Genomic DNA, 17,835 nt, shown 5'->3' with positions numbered 1-17,835 from the left:
CCCCCCCCTCCCCCTCCCCTCCCCCTCACGATTACCAAGATTTCCCAAGTGTTAAAGACTAACAAAAATTCAAAAAACTTCCACTTCCTCGGCCATTAACGGTCATAACAGCAATTGTAATTAGAATTGAAAAGGACGAATCGTAAGAGAAAAATACAATTCTATTTCCAAGTCCATTGCAGTATAAATCTTGATAAAATTATAAACCAAAATTGTGACAAAAATATCTTAAACCAAAGAAATCTCAAAATTTGAAAAACCAACAGTAAACAGACACCTGTTATAGTCCTTCACAACCGATAAATCGGAAGTCACAAATTATCACTGTTATATCAAGCTTCAAATAACATCATATTGGAACGCCACGGATAAAAATTAATTATTTAAGAAAAAATTTTAAAGCCAAAAATTCAAATTATGAAATTGTAAAAACTCTGAATACATATTGTCAACAGTAAGTGACCCATGGAATGACTAACAAGAATTCTTTTGGTTGACTTTACAACGCCGGCAACCCACATCGTTTAAATCCTAAAAATAGGACATGCGTTACAATTGCATTTGTTGATATTAGCTGAGGAGAACGAGACCCTGGGAGAGATCGAGATCCTTTGATGAGAGAGGCGCGAGTTGCGTATGACTATCCGCTAGATGAGTCAATCGTAGACCCGTTGTCTAGGAGTGTAGATAGTAGTGGGGATAAACGGACTCTGTGGCTTCACTGACCTATACCAACTAGTGCTCAAGTCGAGGCGATCGTCTAGGCTTGCGTAGAGCGATAGAGAGAGATGACTATTAACTTCGACTGGTTATTTTCCCAGCGTCGGAACTGCTCGTGTTGGCAAACAAAACGATCTCTTTGAACTAGGATTATTCGTTATTCATCGATTTTTCAATGGCCGATAGTCATCGATTGCTTTGGATTTAGCTCTTCCTGATGGATCATCACAGGAAGTTTAGGGGAATGTAAAAGAGCTAGGAAAAGGCCAGTAGTTAAAAATATATGGGAAGGGGGCGGGGCTTGGAGCCCGAAGTCGTGCCGATGATTGCCGAGAGTGAAACGATGGCGTCGGTATCTCCGGCGAACGGAGAATACATAAATTGCGAAGAGCTGAAGAGGAGGAGAGGGGCCATCTCGTTTATTTTTTGAGAAATTCGCACTAGTCTCGCGGCCGGAAGTACAAGTATAGCGAGAAGGGGGGCAGTGGAGGCAAAAACGGGATGCAGAGAGGGGAGAGGAGGTGGAGTGGGGATTCCAGGGACATGGTGATCGTGACGGCTAGAGGTGGAATGGGTTGAAGGAACCAAAAAGAAGAGGAAAATAAAAGAACTGAGGGGGGGGGAGGGGATGAGAGAAGCTGAGGCACTGATGGTACGTGAAATAGGAGAGATAACAACATGTGTAGGTAATTCTGGTGTACGAGAGGATAATTGGCATGGGAAGTGGAAATATCGGAAGATATTGCGATAATTGTGCAGATATCGATGCGATTATTTTAGCCGCAATGCACTTTTTGACTACTGAAATGTGATTGCTGAGATTGGAAACAATGAAATTGGCCGAAAAGTTGGAAATCATAAACTTTCATCGTAATCAGCGTGAAATAAGGATTGACTGAGTTGAGGATAGCTCCTTAGAATAAGTAAAAGGAGAAATAGTTGGAGCGTATCGAAGAGTTGCGTACGTGAGTGCATAGAGTTGGATAAAGATGGTCTTGGCCGGAATCAGAGGAGATAGAGGGAGAGGGCGGAATTGGACGGGGCAAATTCGAGAGAAGGGGAGAGTTGACCTTCAGCTGCGCCGGGAAAGTCAGGCAGTCACTGACCGACAGACTAACTTAACTGCTCTATCCTTCTCGTCTCCTCCTCTACCTCCCCCTTGTTTCGTATATTCCATCCATTCGCAACTGCTAGTCCGATGCACCAAGAACCAGGCGCTGTCAGTCTACCTCTCTCTTCTTCCGTCTCGTCACGCACACAAGAAACAATTTATACATAAGTGTGTTGCATTCTTTTTGCAATGTAACTCTTTTTCACATTGGTTTTGTTATTCTTTATCACCAGTAACCCTTTCGTCCTTACTGTGTCGTCCACCTCGATCTTGCCTTTTCGTTTCATCTCTTGATTCTCTATTTTGCAATGGGTCTTATTCTTGTTCTTCCTCATCAGGGAATTCAAGACAGGGCCCCCCCCCCCTCGACTCGTTAAGGATTTTTATCTCGTTTGTCCTCGTTTCATAAACAAGTTCTAATTTTTTTTCAAAGCATTCTGGTTTATTAATTCCGGTATTGTCCGGTGTGATGTATTGATGGGCTTCATTTGATGGCGACAAGCGGATTCTGATGAACGCTTTTTGTCCATTCTTTGATCGCATTTTAGTAGAAGGGTTCATCTATAGCAGATGAATGATTCCGGTGAACGTTGAACCTCTGTTAATTTCTTAGAAAGGTTCATCTGTTGATGATTAATACCTGAGGGAACACTTGCTTCATCTGTCTCAATCTCGCTCTGTCAGCCAAATCACTTTTGATCATTGACAAATGTTCATTTGCTCTTATTCAACTGTTCCATTGATAAATATAGTTAACAGCTCCCATCACCAATATATTAATCCTTACATCATTTCATCTAATGCTTAAGTTGACTAGAATCAAAGTCAAGGAAACTTTTGGCGAATTTTTTGAGGAAGAAAGGAAGTCCAGAATAGACAGCCGCAGCCTCGGAATTCCTTTGTCCCTCGATCGTTCGAATTTAAACTCATGAAAAAAATACGGCTGTGACGGACGCGTGTTTTGTAACCCCTTCCTCATTGGACATATCCACATTCACTTTCTCCGTGTAGTTTACGAGTTGTGCGAGACTACAATCGACCACAGACACAAGTGAGCACTCCTCCCTGCAGCGATTAATGGTTGGGAGGCCCCATTACCCCTTCGTCCCACTATCCAACGGGTCTAGGCTAAGTCTCTCACTGGGTCTAGGTCTAGGACAGTGCAAGGAATCCCGTGCGTGCGCACGCTAGCCCACGACAAAATCAACAGCTCTCGGGAGAGGGGGGGCATTTGTACCCGAGAAGCATTCAGAATTAAGTTGTCTTTGTTCTCCTCTGGCTCTGTAGCTACAATTAAATAGGAAAGTCAGTCCCGTCCAGGGGATCTGGCCCTTATTCAGACGAGACGAGTCTAATTTATACGCGGATATAGCTGGGCGCGATTAACCCGTTCTGTAATGCATTATATTTAGAATCCTCAACTCACACTAATCAAACATCCCCACGTCTACTACACATCCATCCGCATTCGTTTTTATGTACGCGTTTGCAGGAAATAATGACAAACCGGAAATGAATCATTCTAAATTTTCATGGACTGAGAGAATGTGACACCGTGAACCAAAACAAATTCAACTCCAACGAAAAAAAAGTTGGAGGGAAATGAGTAGTTTTTTTTCTTCAACTTTACGTGAAATTTTCCTGGCTTATAATAGAAATGTCTAGGAATATTAATGTCTTGAAAATTGATTCCTGGTGACGGGAAATTAAGACGAAAAATTGAGACTTGAAGTTAAGGTAAGGGTCAGACTATAAGGGTCAAGGATTAAGGGCCAGAATTAAAGGAGTTAGAAGTACATTTTTTTCTACCCTATAAAATCCAAACTGCCTTCTGCTGATGAAAAATTCGACTGAAAAATCATCACAAGCCTCGGAAAACAAGGTTCACCATAAAAAAAAGCCAACATAAGGGTCAACCCTTGATAAACCATGAAATAAACTTCCCAATCGCCAAATAAAAACGGCTCAAAACAATTTAAACTGCAGTGCTCTCAACAAAGGAAAACGGTACCCGGAATGAAGCCTCATAAAAAAACCCTACAAACGACAGACGGTATTTTGGCATCGCGGAAGGGGTTCCGAGGGGGACTGAGAGTGGGGGTAGGAAGGGAGAGCGAGAGTTGGTGCAACACTCGATGGCTGCTGGATTGCTTCTGGTGGCTGAATGTGGCTGCACATACTCTCACTCCTCCATGAGGCTCCCGTCGGGGGGGAGGGGGAGGGGAGGGGAGGGGGCAGACCCCGGAGAGCAACCACACGCCAGAATAGGAACGCCCGGGTATACAGTGGGGTAAAGGGAGTCAGACGGGGTGAATTGCCGGCGACAAGGTCACCGTCTATACCTCTTCTGCTAAACCGGCAATGCCTTCGCGCATTATAACTCGCCTCGGCACACTCTCTAGCCCCGAATGCGCCGCCGCCGCATCCAGTGTGTTTTAATACACATGTGGAAGGGGGGAGGGGAATCTATATACACATCCGTGTCCAGTCCCCGACGCCAAGGAATTGTTGTGTGCGTCATGAGGCGTATAATGGAACGAGGAAAGTGACACTCAGCGGTTGGCTCGATGGAATTTCGGTGATTATGGTCTAACCGGAATGCAGAATTTTTTGGTGATTTTTTTCCACAAATCATCATTAAAATCATTTAATCTGTATATTTCTTCATTTGAATTGGTTTTTTCCTGGGTCTGATGCAGGAATGATTGAGGAAAATATTTCAGTGAATTGTTCCTGGATCTTGTCGTCGCGAATGCGTAAACGCGGAGAATTTAGCACTTTTCAGGGTCAATTGGGTGAGAAAATGATGAGATCATTGTTGACAGCTTGAGATGGGGAGATAAAAAACAGCGAAAACGACCATCCGTTTTCTCGGCGAAATGAAAATTTAATTCGGGGGAAAATTGTTTTTGGATGTATTTCGATAACTAGCGGGGCAAAATGGGTCGTATTTTTTTTATTCTGGGTAAAATTTCCTTGGATTTTTGATGGAATGACTTTAAAATTTCGATCTCGCTGGTTTTTTAGTGTTTTATTTTTTGCGTTATTTGGCAAAAGGTGTTTTAATGAAGCGATGAGTGGGTAATTGATAGTTGAATTGAATTTTTTATTGAAGATTTGAAACGATGTGCTCGAGTATTTCCTCTCGGTTGAGAACCATTTAAACTCAGTGTTGCACACAAGCCGCAACACAGCTATGCATTTTTGCCCGGACGGCTTGGCAGTGGTGGAAACACACTCGTGCATCCACACACATCAGCGAATACAGAGAAGACTTAGGCCTGATAATGTGTACAAATATACAATACGACGATATACGATGGTGGCAGGGGCAGAGACCCAGGAAGGACGCGTTGGCTTGTCTGACTAGCCGACGGCAGGCCTCACTTTCATTATATTGAACCATATTTTTTTATTAAAACCGCTGTTGGTGTCTGCATACAGCGCGAAAATTGAAATGACGGTTAATTTGAATGGAGGAGTGATACGAATGTTTTATTTTGTTGAAGTTGAAATTAGAAAGTAGTTTTCGAAGATTTATGCAGATTTTTTTTCGCGAAACCCTCGAAATAGATGATAATGTCGGATAGTTTATATTTGTCATGATGATGCAGTGGTAAATAATCAAAAATACATTTTTACGCCAGGTGCCAAGTATTCTATTAAAATTGAGAATCGAAAGTTGAAGACAATTTATTTTTTTTCATTTTATCTTCTGATTTTTGGCGGATATCTCGAGATCTGTGAGAGATACGACAATTTTCGTGAGAACCTTTTTTATAGGGAATTTCATAAGCTACCAAAAAGGTTCTTACAAAAATTATCGTATCTCTCGCAGATTTCGAGATATCAAGCAGGAACTAAACATGCCAAACTCTTTTTTTCGCGATTTTTCTAATTTCGCGATTTTTTTCGAACTTTTTTAAGGGTCTAATGGAAGCGACGCTATATTCCCCGAAAAACGACTCCCCGCGTCAATGAACCTGTCACCCCACATCCCTCAACAAGACAATAACCCCCCCTTAGAGCATGACCTTTGCATTCACCATCGCGAATCAACCGAGTGGAATAGAAAGAGCCAGACGGAGAAAGAGGAGAATAGGCCACGCCTTCTCGCGCCTAGTCGACCTAGACCTAGACCCGGTCTAGTCCCGCGTTGAGAGAGTGATCTCCTTTATTTTTACCCGTCCCTCACGTCATCGTTCCGCCTAGACAGCAGTACTACAATTGAATACACTCGTAAATCATGTTTCAATTTGCAAAAATAGTATCGAAATACAAATTTTTTGGCATAGTTCGTTATTTTATAAATAACAATTCAGTTTCAGGGGGAGAATGTCTTGATCTAGGGTAACCGGGGCATCGGTTTCAAAGTTTATTTATTCCTTTATTATTTTTTCTTGTTGGAACGAAAAAATACGATGCGTGCCAAGAAAAATCGGTGGGAAAGCTAATGTACGAGTTCTGATTAAGCAAAAGGCAGGGAAAAAGACGTGAATTTGGTCCTCTTCAATCGTCAATATCTCCCGATCAAGTGATGCGGTTTCGATGAGTCAAAGCTCATTTCAAACTCTGAAAAAAAACCTTCAAAATGAAAAAAAAATGTCGGAATTCACTCTGCCGATCTCGAGTTATTGAAGCTTAAAACCGACCCATTTTCCTCCAGTCCTCAAATTTCATTATTTCTCAAACTCTCTTGGAAAAATTATAAAAACTATTTAATGCACTAAATTCACCAATTCCCTCTAGCCATTGAAATACATCTAGAACTACAGCTGCCCATAAAAAAGCGATTCCGAATAAAAACTTGCGCCTTCGAACCACCCGATACCACAAAAGCAAAATATTTATCACCAGAAAGGAAAACTTGTTCCGTTAAACTTGTTCGTTATTTCTGCATACGTAAAGTTTTTTTAGTCAGAGGGTAAGGAATCGATAATTCATGTCACAGTTATCCACGATAAAATGAGTAACTGCCGAGTATCCTCTTACGATATGTTGAACGTAACGAAAGTGAAATTTCACGAAAGCAAAAAAAAATTATTTCGCAATTGTGACACTGGGCCCACGTCCCAAACGCGCCCACCGAATTTACTCCCCCCCCACAATGATATGAGGAGACTGAATGAATTGAGTTCAATGAAATTTTTGTTTATTTTCGAAATAATAATTCCGACGAATAATTGAAAAATGACGAAACGATTGGAATTCGACAGGTTAAATTGTTTCACGATTCTCAGGTCACAGCGTGAGATTACCCCAGTGGTTGAGGCGACGCTCGGCATTCGTCGGTATCCGCAATGGGAACACAGCGGTAGCGGGGCGTCCCCTTGGGTCTGTAGTTACCAAATAGCGGTGGCGTAATATTTTGCTTATTCACGTTCGATTATACAATCCGGCACACTTTTACTTGCGTCCCGCTTCCACATTGGATTTTCACACAGCTTCTTTGGGGGATTATGTTGTGATTGAAGGGCTGGTAATTGTCTGGGGTGAATTATTCGTCGAGAATATGAGTAGTTTTTACGAGAAGTATTTTTGGAGATATTTTTTCCTGATTTTATGGATATTTTGCGTTCTAGGGACATTTTTACGAGAATTTTTGAGAGAAATGGGAGTAGAGATAGACAGAGTGAAATTCAAAAGATTTTTTTTCATTTCGAAAATTTTTTTTCGAGCTTCAAAATGAGGGCTGATTTACCCCAATCGCATCGTTTCCCCCCAGCAAAAATTACCTTTCTAAACATTCCCTTCTAATAAATAAATAATCTCATCAAATATAATTTTTCTCAACATAAACGTCACCTAAAAACCCCTCAAAGAAATGAAACCTCTCCCTCACTTTCGTTGAAATTTCCCCCCCACAATCTATCGCAAACGAACCGAAACAAGAGTGTCACCCCTAGAAAAAACCCCTCCAACTAATAATATCGAGTAAACCCAGAAATGCGTTGTGCACTGGTTGACATCGAAATTCACGTACACTTATCTCTTGTGTAAAAATATCAATTGGTTGACAGTAGACGGTGTATAGCGTCGTCAGCCGGCCGTTCGCTCGTGACCCAGTTGCCACTCTCTGGCACGTCGTCCCAGATTCACTTCCCTCGGCTTCTTCTGCCCCGCTCGAGCTCACTCGTTTCCTTCCCAATGCACTTTTTATTTTCCAGTAACTATTCCCTCACTCATACCCAGAGATGATTGCTCTCCCCTTTTTTTCACTATCTACTCGATTTCTCTTTCAATCGCCGAGAAAAATATCGTTTACAATTTTCAATGGGTAGGAAGAATGACTGGGAGATGAAATTTATCGAGGGTTGCTCGGCATTTCCAAAAGACTTCGGAAATCAATTTTATCCAAAGGCATTCGAGTCGTTGAATCGAGTGGGGTAAAACGGATTTTATTTAATCGTCAACAACTTGAGAACTGCAGAGTGAATTTTTTCCATTTTTTTTTCGGATTCAAGACATTTTTTAAGCTTTAAAATGAGACGTGACTTGTCCAAATCGCATCGTTTGGTCACGAGATATCGACGATTGCAGACGGTCTGTTTTACCCCACTTTCCCCTATTCATTGCTTCATCGGTAGTTCAGAGGTAGAATAATTTTGTTGTTTTCTTCATCGGTAGCTCAATGGTGTAATGCTCACAGGCAAAAGTGAGGTGAACTTGACCCTCTTTAATCGTCAATAACTCGAGAACTGCAGAGTGGACATTCCTGATTTTTTCCATATCAAAGTTATTTTTTTAATCTTCAAAATAAGACCAGACCTCCAAGTCGCATCGTTTGGTCACGAGATATCGACGATTGCAGACGGTCTGTTTTACCCCACTTTCCCCTTTTCATAGTTTCATCGGTAGTTCAGAGGTAGAATGATTTTGTTGTTTTGTTCATCGGTAGTTAAATGTTAGAATACTTGTGTTGTTTTGTGCATCGGTAGTTCAGAGGTAGAATGATTTTGTAGTTTTGTTCATCGGTAGTTAAATGGTAGAATGCTTTTGTTATTTTCATCGGTATTTAACTGGTGCAATATTCACACCTAAATAAAAAATAAAACTTACGCGTTGGTGGCTGACGATAATGCAGATGCTGAAGACTTTGGGTTTGTTGATGATGATGATGATGTGGTGGTCCCATCGTTGACGGCATATTGTGGCTACTGTGAGGATGATGAGGTGAGCCACCTCTGTGTGGATGGTACTGAGAGTTGTGGTGCTGGTGTGGATGATAAGAGGGTGGCAAGAATCCTGTGGAGGACGGATAAACCCCTGGGCTGTGGCATGCCGATCTGCCAATTGCTATTATCCACAGGGGGGGAAAAAAATATTCTCATTAATTGATCCATTGCGATGCTAATGGGATACATACCTGAGGGCAAATGAGAGTGGTGAGAGGCGAGATTCGGTTGGAGGGATGAGTTTGGATTGAGTCTCGCTTTGAGCAAAAGATTAGCGTCTTCATTACCACCTGACGACGTACTCGACTCTACGTCACTCACACCGCTGTCGGCAGGACTCGCTGGCAGTGATCCACTCCCTGAAGACATAATTAATAAATTTCGTCATTAAAATCTTTTACGAGAGGAGAGCTCATAAAAAAAATTAATTCCGATAAGTGGCCGTAACTAATGGTTGATTATCTCGCTGAGGTGAGGGTTCGAAAGAGAATGACATGAAACATTTTCCGGTTGAAATTTTGTCTCCTAATGGCACTACCTTCCTCGCATGTTCTCCTACCTCACAAGCCATTGGCACCTCCCCGCAAACAATTACCATCAATTCCCAATTCTTCAGCCGTCCCATCTAAAAATAATCCCCCCCGAAACCCGCCCAAAGGTGCATGAAATATTTTTAAGCATCACGTACACCCGCCCTAATCTCTCAATCTCCGAAGACATCCGTACGCAGGAGTCTACAGTTGGCTCATTACCTCACCAACAAATGCTCATCACGAGCATTGGTATAAAGGAAATAGGGATGGTACGACTGAAAACACCGACTGGTGGAAATAAAAGAAGAAGGTAGCTAGACGGTGGAAGGTAGAGGGGGGATGTGACATCCCTCTGGTGGATGGACTCCTTGAAAAAGAGGCTCAGGGGCTTGTGATTGGAAGGCCCGAGACAGCGTAACGTGTTTTTCGCGTGGCTGCTCAATTAAACCTATCTTTATGCAGAGGGCGAAGGTCATCCAGTCATTTGGTATGCACATTGACAGAGTCTTCCCACGGTCAACAGTCTACATAACCGTCTTAAACCTGTCTGCAGAAAGGCTTTCTCCATTTTTCAGTTTCTCATTGTTTGGGCGAGGGTATTCAATCGGTTTTGATAATCATCTTAGGGAGCTAAGTCATCGAGAGAATGAATCAAAGGGTGTTTATGAATTCTCGAAGGAGTTAGCTTCAATCATTAGTCAATTGATGCCCTGCGGCGAGAGGAGTTCCTCAATTTTTTTTAGATCCTAGATCTAAATATTGCTCGTGCCAACAAGCTGAGACAATTCCACTTTCTAACAGATCATTTGAAGAATATTTTGGAGCCTTCAGATGGATAGACCTGTAGAAAGCTTCTCTTGACAATTTTGCTTGATTCAAAAAGATGTCAAGATGTCAAAAGAACGAATCCATTCTGGGAGAAGCTATTTATGAATTCTACAAGGAGCTAGCTTCACTCATTAATCAATTCATAATTGTTTGAAACCTGTCTCCAGAGAGGACTTGTTAATTTTTGTAGATGCTAGATCGAAATATTGCTCGTGCCAACAAGTTGAGTAAGTTCCGCTTTCGAACAGATCAAATTTAGAAAACATTTTGGAATCTTTAGAGAGATAGATCTATAGAAATCAACAGAGCTGCAGACATTTCAACAAATTGTCCATATATTCACCTGGCGTACTATTGGCAATTCCATTTGAGCTGTAAGGTGGTTGTCCAAGCTGTCCATGACTCGACAGATGTCTCCCATAACCACTCTGTACCCCAAGATGCTGTTGTGGATGTTGAGACAATATTCCATGAAGTAATCTAGCTCCTGTTGTGCTGCCAGGTTCAGCTTTCACTGTTGCCAGTCCCAACGACTCCTTATCTCCATTCGTATCATGTGGCTGGACCTCCCGCGTATCCACTGTAATCATAAAAATCAAAACACCAAATGACTCTTCATTCAGGAAAAAGGAACAGTTTCGATTTCATCATTGTAACTCATGTTAAATGCATGTTCTGCTCAAAGGGCATAACCGAAGATTCCCACAAGCAAAATCCACTGTAGAAATTACTCAACAAGGGAAAAAGAAACCGTGAAATAAAATGAGAATTGAAAAGCCCGAGTTCCTGTCGCTCTAACACGCGCAATAACATGGAATATGTATGGCAATTGGTTGGTTGTTGGCGGTGTGTCGAGAGGAAGTGAAAGCCGCGGGTAGACTCTCCTTGACCCACTGCAACGTTTCTACCTTCCTTTCAGGCACAGGCCTAGTGCCACCGTCAGGTTCATTAAGCAATTTCTCGACGAGGCATGATAAACCGTGGAAAGGAAAATCATTTGACTGGAAAATCCAAGACTGGAGTGTAAGACTTGGGGATGGGACAAGCTAACTCGTCTTCCTGAACTTCGAAAATTTTTTTCTAGTTGACGACAGCTCACGGATCAGCTATTCTGATCTGTCTAAAGCATCTCGAATCAGTTACATAATCTTTTTGATGGATATGTTAAATGGATTGAACGAATGAACGTAAGAGGCAGATTTTCTATACTTTATCATTCATTTTCACCTTCTATCAACTACGTAATTAATTTAACTAATATTGAGAATTGATTGCTTACAAAATTTGGGTGGAAGACTTGCTGTAAGATTCGATAGATAAGACAAGCGAACTTAGACAGCACGTCTTTCTAAACTTGGCAACTTTTCTAGACTCAAACAACACGAAGACAGGTCATACCCATCCTTTATCATCAATTTTGAGCCGTTCAAAGTACCTCAACTCAACTACACAACCATTTCAATGAAATAGAACAGATCCGACACGTGCGAATGTACAAATTGTCGCCATCAAGATCACAAGGGTCAACACTGATAACAGGAAGGGGCAAGTTGATGAGCCTGGGAAGCCCTGAGCCTTCACCCCTCGCTCCCCACGATCCGCGCCCACCAGAAGGGCGTAAGTCCCTGGATTCCTCCTCTGATTCACTTGTCTGACAGCAAGCCATCGTAACAGAATACTGTATTCATGACAAAGAGACGAAAAAGGAACAGCCAGGGGAGACCCAAGTGCTTCTGCGAGTGTCCGATATCGGGTTAAACTCCGATAATCGATTCAAACCCAGTGGCTTCTCCTCAGCTCGTCTGACATAAGGTATTTCCAGTTCTGAATTGAATCACAACTCGAAATTTTCCGAATTTGTCGACGGTGATGGGATCATCATTATTTTACAACCAGCAAACGATATCGATCGGTTATATTTCGGTGGCTCATAACAGTCATCGTTCGAGTCTGAACCTTTCGCTCGAGATTGTTTTTCCTCGCCGATCATTACTTATTCAAATATTCCAGGGAAAAATGGACTCATGAAAAGTTGAAAACAAAAAAACTAAACGTGCGAAATTGTAAATTCTTCATGAATATTGATCCTTCATTTTTTTTCACCTTGCGATGGATTTACGAACAAATAGAAAGTTTCGAACGAATTATTAAGAATCGAGGGGGTGCTATCACTTTCCCTCCGGCGATGAGAGCCCGAAAAGGGGTGCATTTTAGATGATTTCCGACCTTTTCGTTCTCTTCATTTTTCCATATTTCCTTTTTTTCTCTCTTTCGACAGACGCCACCGGCCCACACTTGCATACGTTACTATTGTCAGTTGAATATGATGTGTATGAAACTGTTCGACACAGAGGGGTAATAACAACGTACGTCACGAATGCGAAAAAAAGCTCTCATGGTCGGTATTTTACATTAAGTGCACCTGGTGTATTTCGCAAAGGATAATGCGGGGCGGGATGTACCTCTCTCTTCCTGGATATGTAATGATGAGGTTCAACGTTTCTTTCAATTAATGTATTGAACGAGGTTAACATGGCTCTGGGGTGAGTTGCATTGTTCTTCGAGTTGATTGTGATGAATTCGTTACTTTCGGTTTCATTCAAGTTGCAAAAAAAAAAAAATGAAATGAATGACGAGTATTTAACGTATTTTCTGCCGGGAAATGCGCAATGACGGAAACGATTAAGCGTTGGCTTGTGCATTATTTTCGGTTGTTGTTCAACTCGGAGATAATGAAAATAAACACACGATTGTCTGTGAGAATAACAACGAAATATGGAACATTGGAGTGGTTTTTTTTGTTGGTGAGGCTAACCTTGGGTGACCTTCATTCACACAACGACAAACGAGAGGAAAGTGGAAGGGAGATGGATAGAGAAAGAGAGTGGGTGGGCGTCTAGCCGCATCGACCGACTCTCGGGACAAGCGTTCCTATTTCAAACGTAATAAGCGGGAAGTTTCACTTCCTAGTGGTTGATGTTTATATTCGTTTGCAAGTTAAATTGCAAATAGTGGGTGGAAAATGCTAGGTGCTTCCGGTTTTGCGGGTGTGACGGGTTTTGAAATTTATAGGGGCAAAATGAAACACCTGGGGAGATGAGGTTTTGGTGAAATTTAGGAATTTTTCTTTCGGTGAGGGTCCTGAGGGTTAAACGACGCTTGAGAAGGTTGAGAAGGTCAACAGGCTCTTGAGGACGTCTAGAGTTAAAGATCAAGCGGTCGTTCGGGTCAAAAAACCTTTAAAGACGGGTAGAATTGAGGGTCGCAAGGGTCTGGAGGGTCAATCGACCCTTGAGAACGTTGAGAAGGTCAACAGGCCCTTGAGAACGTTTAGAGATGAAGGTCAAAACGTCGGCAGGGGCAAAAAACATTTAAAGACGTTTAGGATTGAGGGTCAAAATGGTTTTGTGGGTCAAAGGGCCCTTAAGGACGTTCAGGGTGAGGGTCAAACGACCCTTCAGCACATCTAGTGTTCAAAGCGATCATCAAAAATGATAAAAAAAGGTTTGTTTGACCCTTGAGGACCTGAGGACGATTAAATTAAGGCCCTTAAGACCCTTAACCTTACGTCTCCAAGGGTCCTTTGACCCTTACGAGCCTCAAAAAAAATTCTCAATTGCAATGATCGTTTTTCCAACAAATGTGAATTAATTGAAAATAATTAAAAACGCCCCTTTCACACCAGTAAAAGTTGGATCAATAAATTTTTTCAACCATGGGAATTTTCACAATTTTTTGGGGGTATTGCGGCGGAAAAACATCTGCTGCACATTTAGTACGTAAGGTCAGCGCCGGACCACGCAACTTTCTCCGTGTACACACGCGAGTGTACATTGCGTAACGGTAACGAGACTCTCTCTTTCTATGTGACATCACATCATCGCACACTTGTCCCAGTGTCGACGGGTCATAAACGTGTGCATACCTGTCCCGGAATAATAAAATAAGTGGAGGGGGTGGGAGTGAAATTTTACGGAATGAGGAGAAGAGGAGAGTGTTGATAATGATGGCGTCGTTGAGGGGGTATTTTTCACTCGGACCTTGAAACAATGGAGCTCGCGTTATCAACGCTGGATAAAACAGACAAGTGTCATGAATTCATGCATAAGACTCACGTGACCCACTTCCGGTTGACGAAATCGAGAGTGGGCTCGCTCGAGAGTGAATTTTTAGCGCACGCGCGTGCACGCATGTGGCAGACACTGCATCTGGTGCATGGGGATGTGCATCGGGGAATGATTTTAATTTGCGAGAGGGCGGATGGAGATGGGAGAAAATGTCAAAAGACAAACTTTTTTTTTACGAGGAGGTTTTTGTGTCCGGACATTTTGGGCGTATGTCCAACAACTACCTTTCAAAATAATTTTCAAATTTTTTAGATCAAAAGTTCTTTAGATTAAAAATTTTTTTTTGAATAAAAATTGTTGGAGACACGAAAAAATGTGAAAAGGTAAAATTTTTTTGTTGAGAAAACGAATATTCCCGTGGAATGGAGAATTCTCAGACCCAGAGAGCGAAAAATAATTCAGGTCAATGATGTTAACCGTGTAAAACCCGAAAATAATGAAGTCCCAAGGCCATTTCCCACAGGTAGAATTTTCACCCCCGAAGAAAGATGAGAAAAATTGTTCCAGTACATCCGACAAAATCGTCCCTGACCTATTTTCCTCTGAGAACGTATGAATCGCGCCCCCGTGAAGCCCGTCGAAACGTCGCCGGGGCGTCCATTGTCGTTCGGTACACGACAGGAAAGAAATAAAAAAGATGAATATAGAAAAAAATAAAGGAGGACAGTGTACACACAAAGCGTAAATACGTGGTATGTGACCTCGTACGCCCACTTCCTTCGAGGCGAAAGCGAGAGAGGAGAAACAACAACGGATTGATGAGCAAGAAAATTATGCTATCGATTTTTTTCAGCTCCTCACGCTTTTGCTTAATGTGTTACTATTTTCGGGGGGCAATCGTGGAACAACACTGACATTTTTATGGGTAACGGAATATTCCAGTGAAATAAAAGTTGGTGAGAAGAAAAAGACGTTCGAAAAAAAATGGGCTCCACTAATTATTGAATATCTCGGAAATTATTGATTGTAGGAGAAAATGGGTCTAAACTTTTTCCGTAGCTGATGAAATTTCCCATAAAAAATGTTGTATGAAATTTTTTCGCAGAATCAACCCTTAAGAAGGTAAATGCCTTTGAATGTTGAAGATGAAAAAGAAACATTGAAATCATAGAAAAACCATAGAAGTCACGTTAATTGTTGATTATCTCCTTAATTATGTCATCTAGTGTAAAACATGTTAATACATTTTTTGTTGCTGACGAAATTTCCCCTAAAAAATGTCTTATAACATTTTCAACTAAAGCCAATCCCAACCACGCTAATTCCCTTCGAAATTTCAATTAAGACATGAGCACGTTGAAAAACCGCGATTTCAAAAGAATTATAAAAATCCAAAGATACCGTGTTGTACATAAGGAAAGAGAAAAGTGAAAACGTGTCAAGGACGCGCGAAACATCACGAAAGAGCGAGTGACGCTAGTATTGCGCGATTATTTACCATTCGTGGGACCGAAAAAAAAGAGAAAGAAAAAAAAACTGAGTGAATTAATGATTTCATAGACGCGATGAATCGGGAAACAGTGGCGTGCCGAATTACAAGTGTAGCAGAGTTGTTAGACCGGAAGAGTTGGTAGTGTGACGTAAGAGAATGGCCGAGTGGGAGGTTTATCTCGGCTAGATGTAGACGTTGGGAAAGGGAAAATATTCTCGTGTGGCAGAGAGGCATGCGGCCGATGCAATGCACCTAGTCAGTGGCTATAATAGATCGAGTTAGATCTAGCGTAGGCACTACGCCTAGCCCACAACGCGCCTTACTATGTAGGTCATGGCTGATGCATTGAACGAGCGCTCACCGTCGCGCTTCCTCTTATAAATACATGACGGTGTGCACGGCTCATCGTCCGGGCATTTGTGGACATGTTGGGCGGGATGAGAGGTGTTGACGGAGGGATTTGTGGAACGGTTTATGGCTATTGAGATATTGTGAGGGGTCAAATGTTGGCTAGGGTCAAATGGGAGGGACAGGTGGCGGGTCAAACGCTCTTAAAGCTTAATTACTCATTATCTCGGTCATTATTGACTCTAGCGGAAAACTCGTTGAGACATTTTTTGTAGCTGACAAAATTTCCCATAAAAATGGTTTTATGACATTTTTTACTAGAATCAATCCTTCAGGAGGTAAATCCCTTCGAAAGTTGAACAAAAGAACATTCTTTGAAAGAACGGAAAATTAAAACAGAGGAGTTAGCTTAATTGCTCGTTATCTCGTTAATTGTTGCCTCTAGCGTAAAATATATCAGAACCTTTTTTGTAGCGAATGAAATTTTCTACGAAAAATTTCTTATAACGTTTTCACCTAAAACCAATCCCAACTGAGATAATTCCCTCCGAAGTTTCAACTAGAATATTCTAATGGGAGCGACGCGTGGGGTAATCACTCCGTCCGTCGCTCCCGTTTGACCCACTGGACCTCCTGTCTCTCCTGTTGGACCCTCAAGACTGTCCGACACTCAATCATCAATATCTCCTGACCTAACGATGTGATTTGGATAAATCAAGGCTCATTTTAAAGCTCTAAAAATGCCTTCAAAATAATAGAAACATTATTGAATTCCACTGTGTCCATTTTGAGTTACTAACAATCAAAAACGTCTCATTTTTGATCGCTCAAGTGAATGTGATCATTAATAAAAGCAAATCTCCGCAGATTTTTTTGCAATCACTGAAACCAAGGACGTCAAACATTCAATCATCAATTAGATATCGAAGATCCTCGGATGACGATCGACAGCTGATTTCATCGACAACAAATCTCATTCGATACAAATCTCTTATTTGCACTTCAAATTTAACTGGCAGTTATCGATGTCTTCAAATAATTCTTCGGGATTGATATCATATTTTTCTGGGGCCAATGAAGATTGTTAAGTGCAAATAAGTGAAGGAAAAATTAAAGTAAGTGAAGGTCAATTGACCAATTTTTTTAAACGAGAAAATAATTCAGTGATGAATGTAATTATTTTATTAATGATGAATTTCACGATTCAATTGATCGAATGTAGATCAATTGAAATAATTAATTGATGGATTAATTAAATCGTTGTTTACCATGTTAATTAATTAATTAACTAATTAATGGGATAAAAAATTAAGTAACGATCTCATTAATTAGTTAATTGATTGATTAATTGATTAACTAATTAATGAGATCATTAACGAAATTTTTAATTTTTTTAAAATAATTTCTTCACTAATTTTTTTTTTGTAAAACGAGGTAAATGTGTTAGAAATAAAACATTTCTGCTGCCAACACATGTACCGTCGCCGATCACAAGGACAGCTTACCCCAGTTTCCTATTGCCAGCGCCTACGGGTACACTCCCCCCCCCCCCCCCCCCCCC

At 41.4% G+C, this 17,835-nt stretch overlaps 1 protein-coding gene across 4 annotated transcripts in view; it reads right to left on the bottom strand.

Moving 5' to 3' along the window:
• Positions 1–17,835, bottom strand: part of LOC107048322 (ecdysone-induced protein 74EF) — a 102,715-nt gene that overhangs the window by 5,092 nt on the left and 79,788 nt on the right. For all 4 annotated transcript variants that reach the window (XM_015271455.2, XM_015271453.2, XM_015271454.2 and 1 more), the window contains 3 exons: positions 10,711–10,947; positions 9,198–9,365; positions 8,891–9,127 (listed from right to left, as the gene is read on the bottom strand). In XM_015271455.2, coding sequence (XP_015126941.1) covers positions 8,891–9,127; positions 9,198–9,365; positions 10,711–10,947 — 642 coding nt within the window. The remainder of the gene's footprint in view (positions 1–8,890; positions 9,128–9,197; positions 9,366–10,710; positions 10,948–17,835) is intronic.

The sequence above is a fragment of the Diachasma alloeum genome, unplaced genomic scaffold (assembly GCF_001412515.2).
Source record: "Diachasma alloeum isolate Michigan unplaced genomic scaffold, Dall2.0 Dall_scaffold_00186, whole genome shotgun sequence".
NCBI classification, from domain to species: domain Eukaryota; kingdom Metazoa; phylum Arthropoda; class Insecta; order Hymenoptera; family Braconidae; genus Diachasma; species Diachasma alloeum.
The sequence above is the reverse complement of the archived record's forward strand: the minus strand, read 5'-3'. Positions and strand labels throughout refer to the sequence as shown.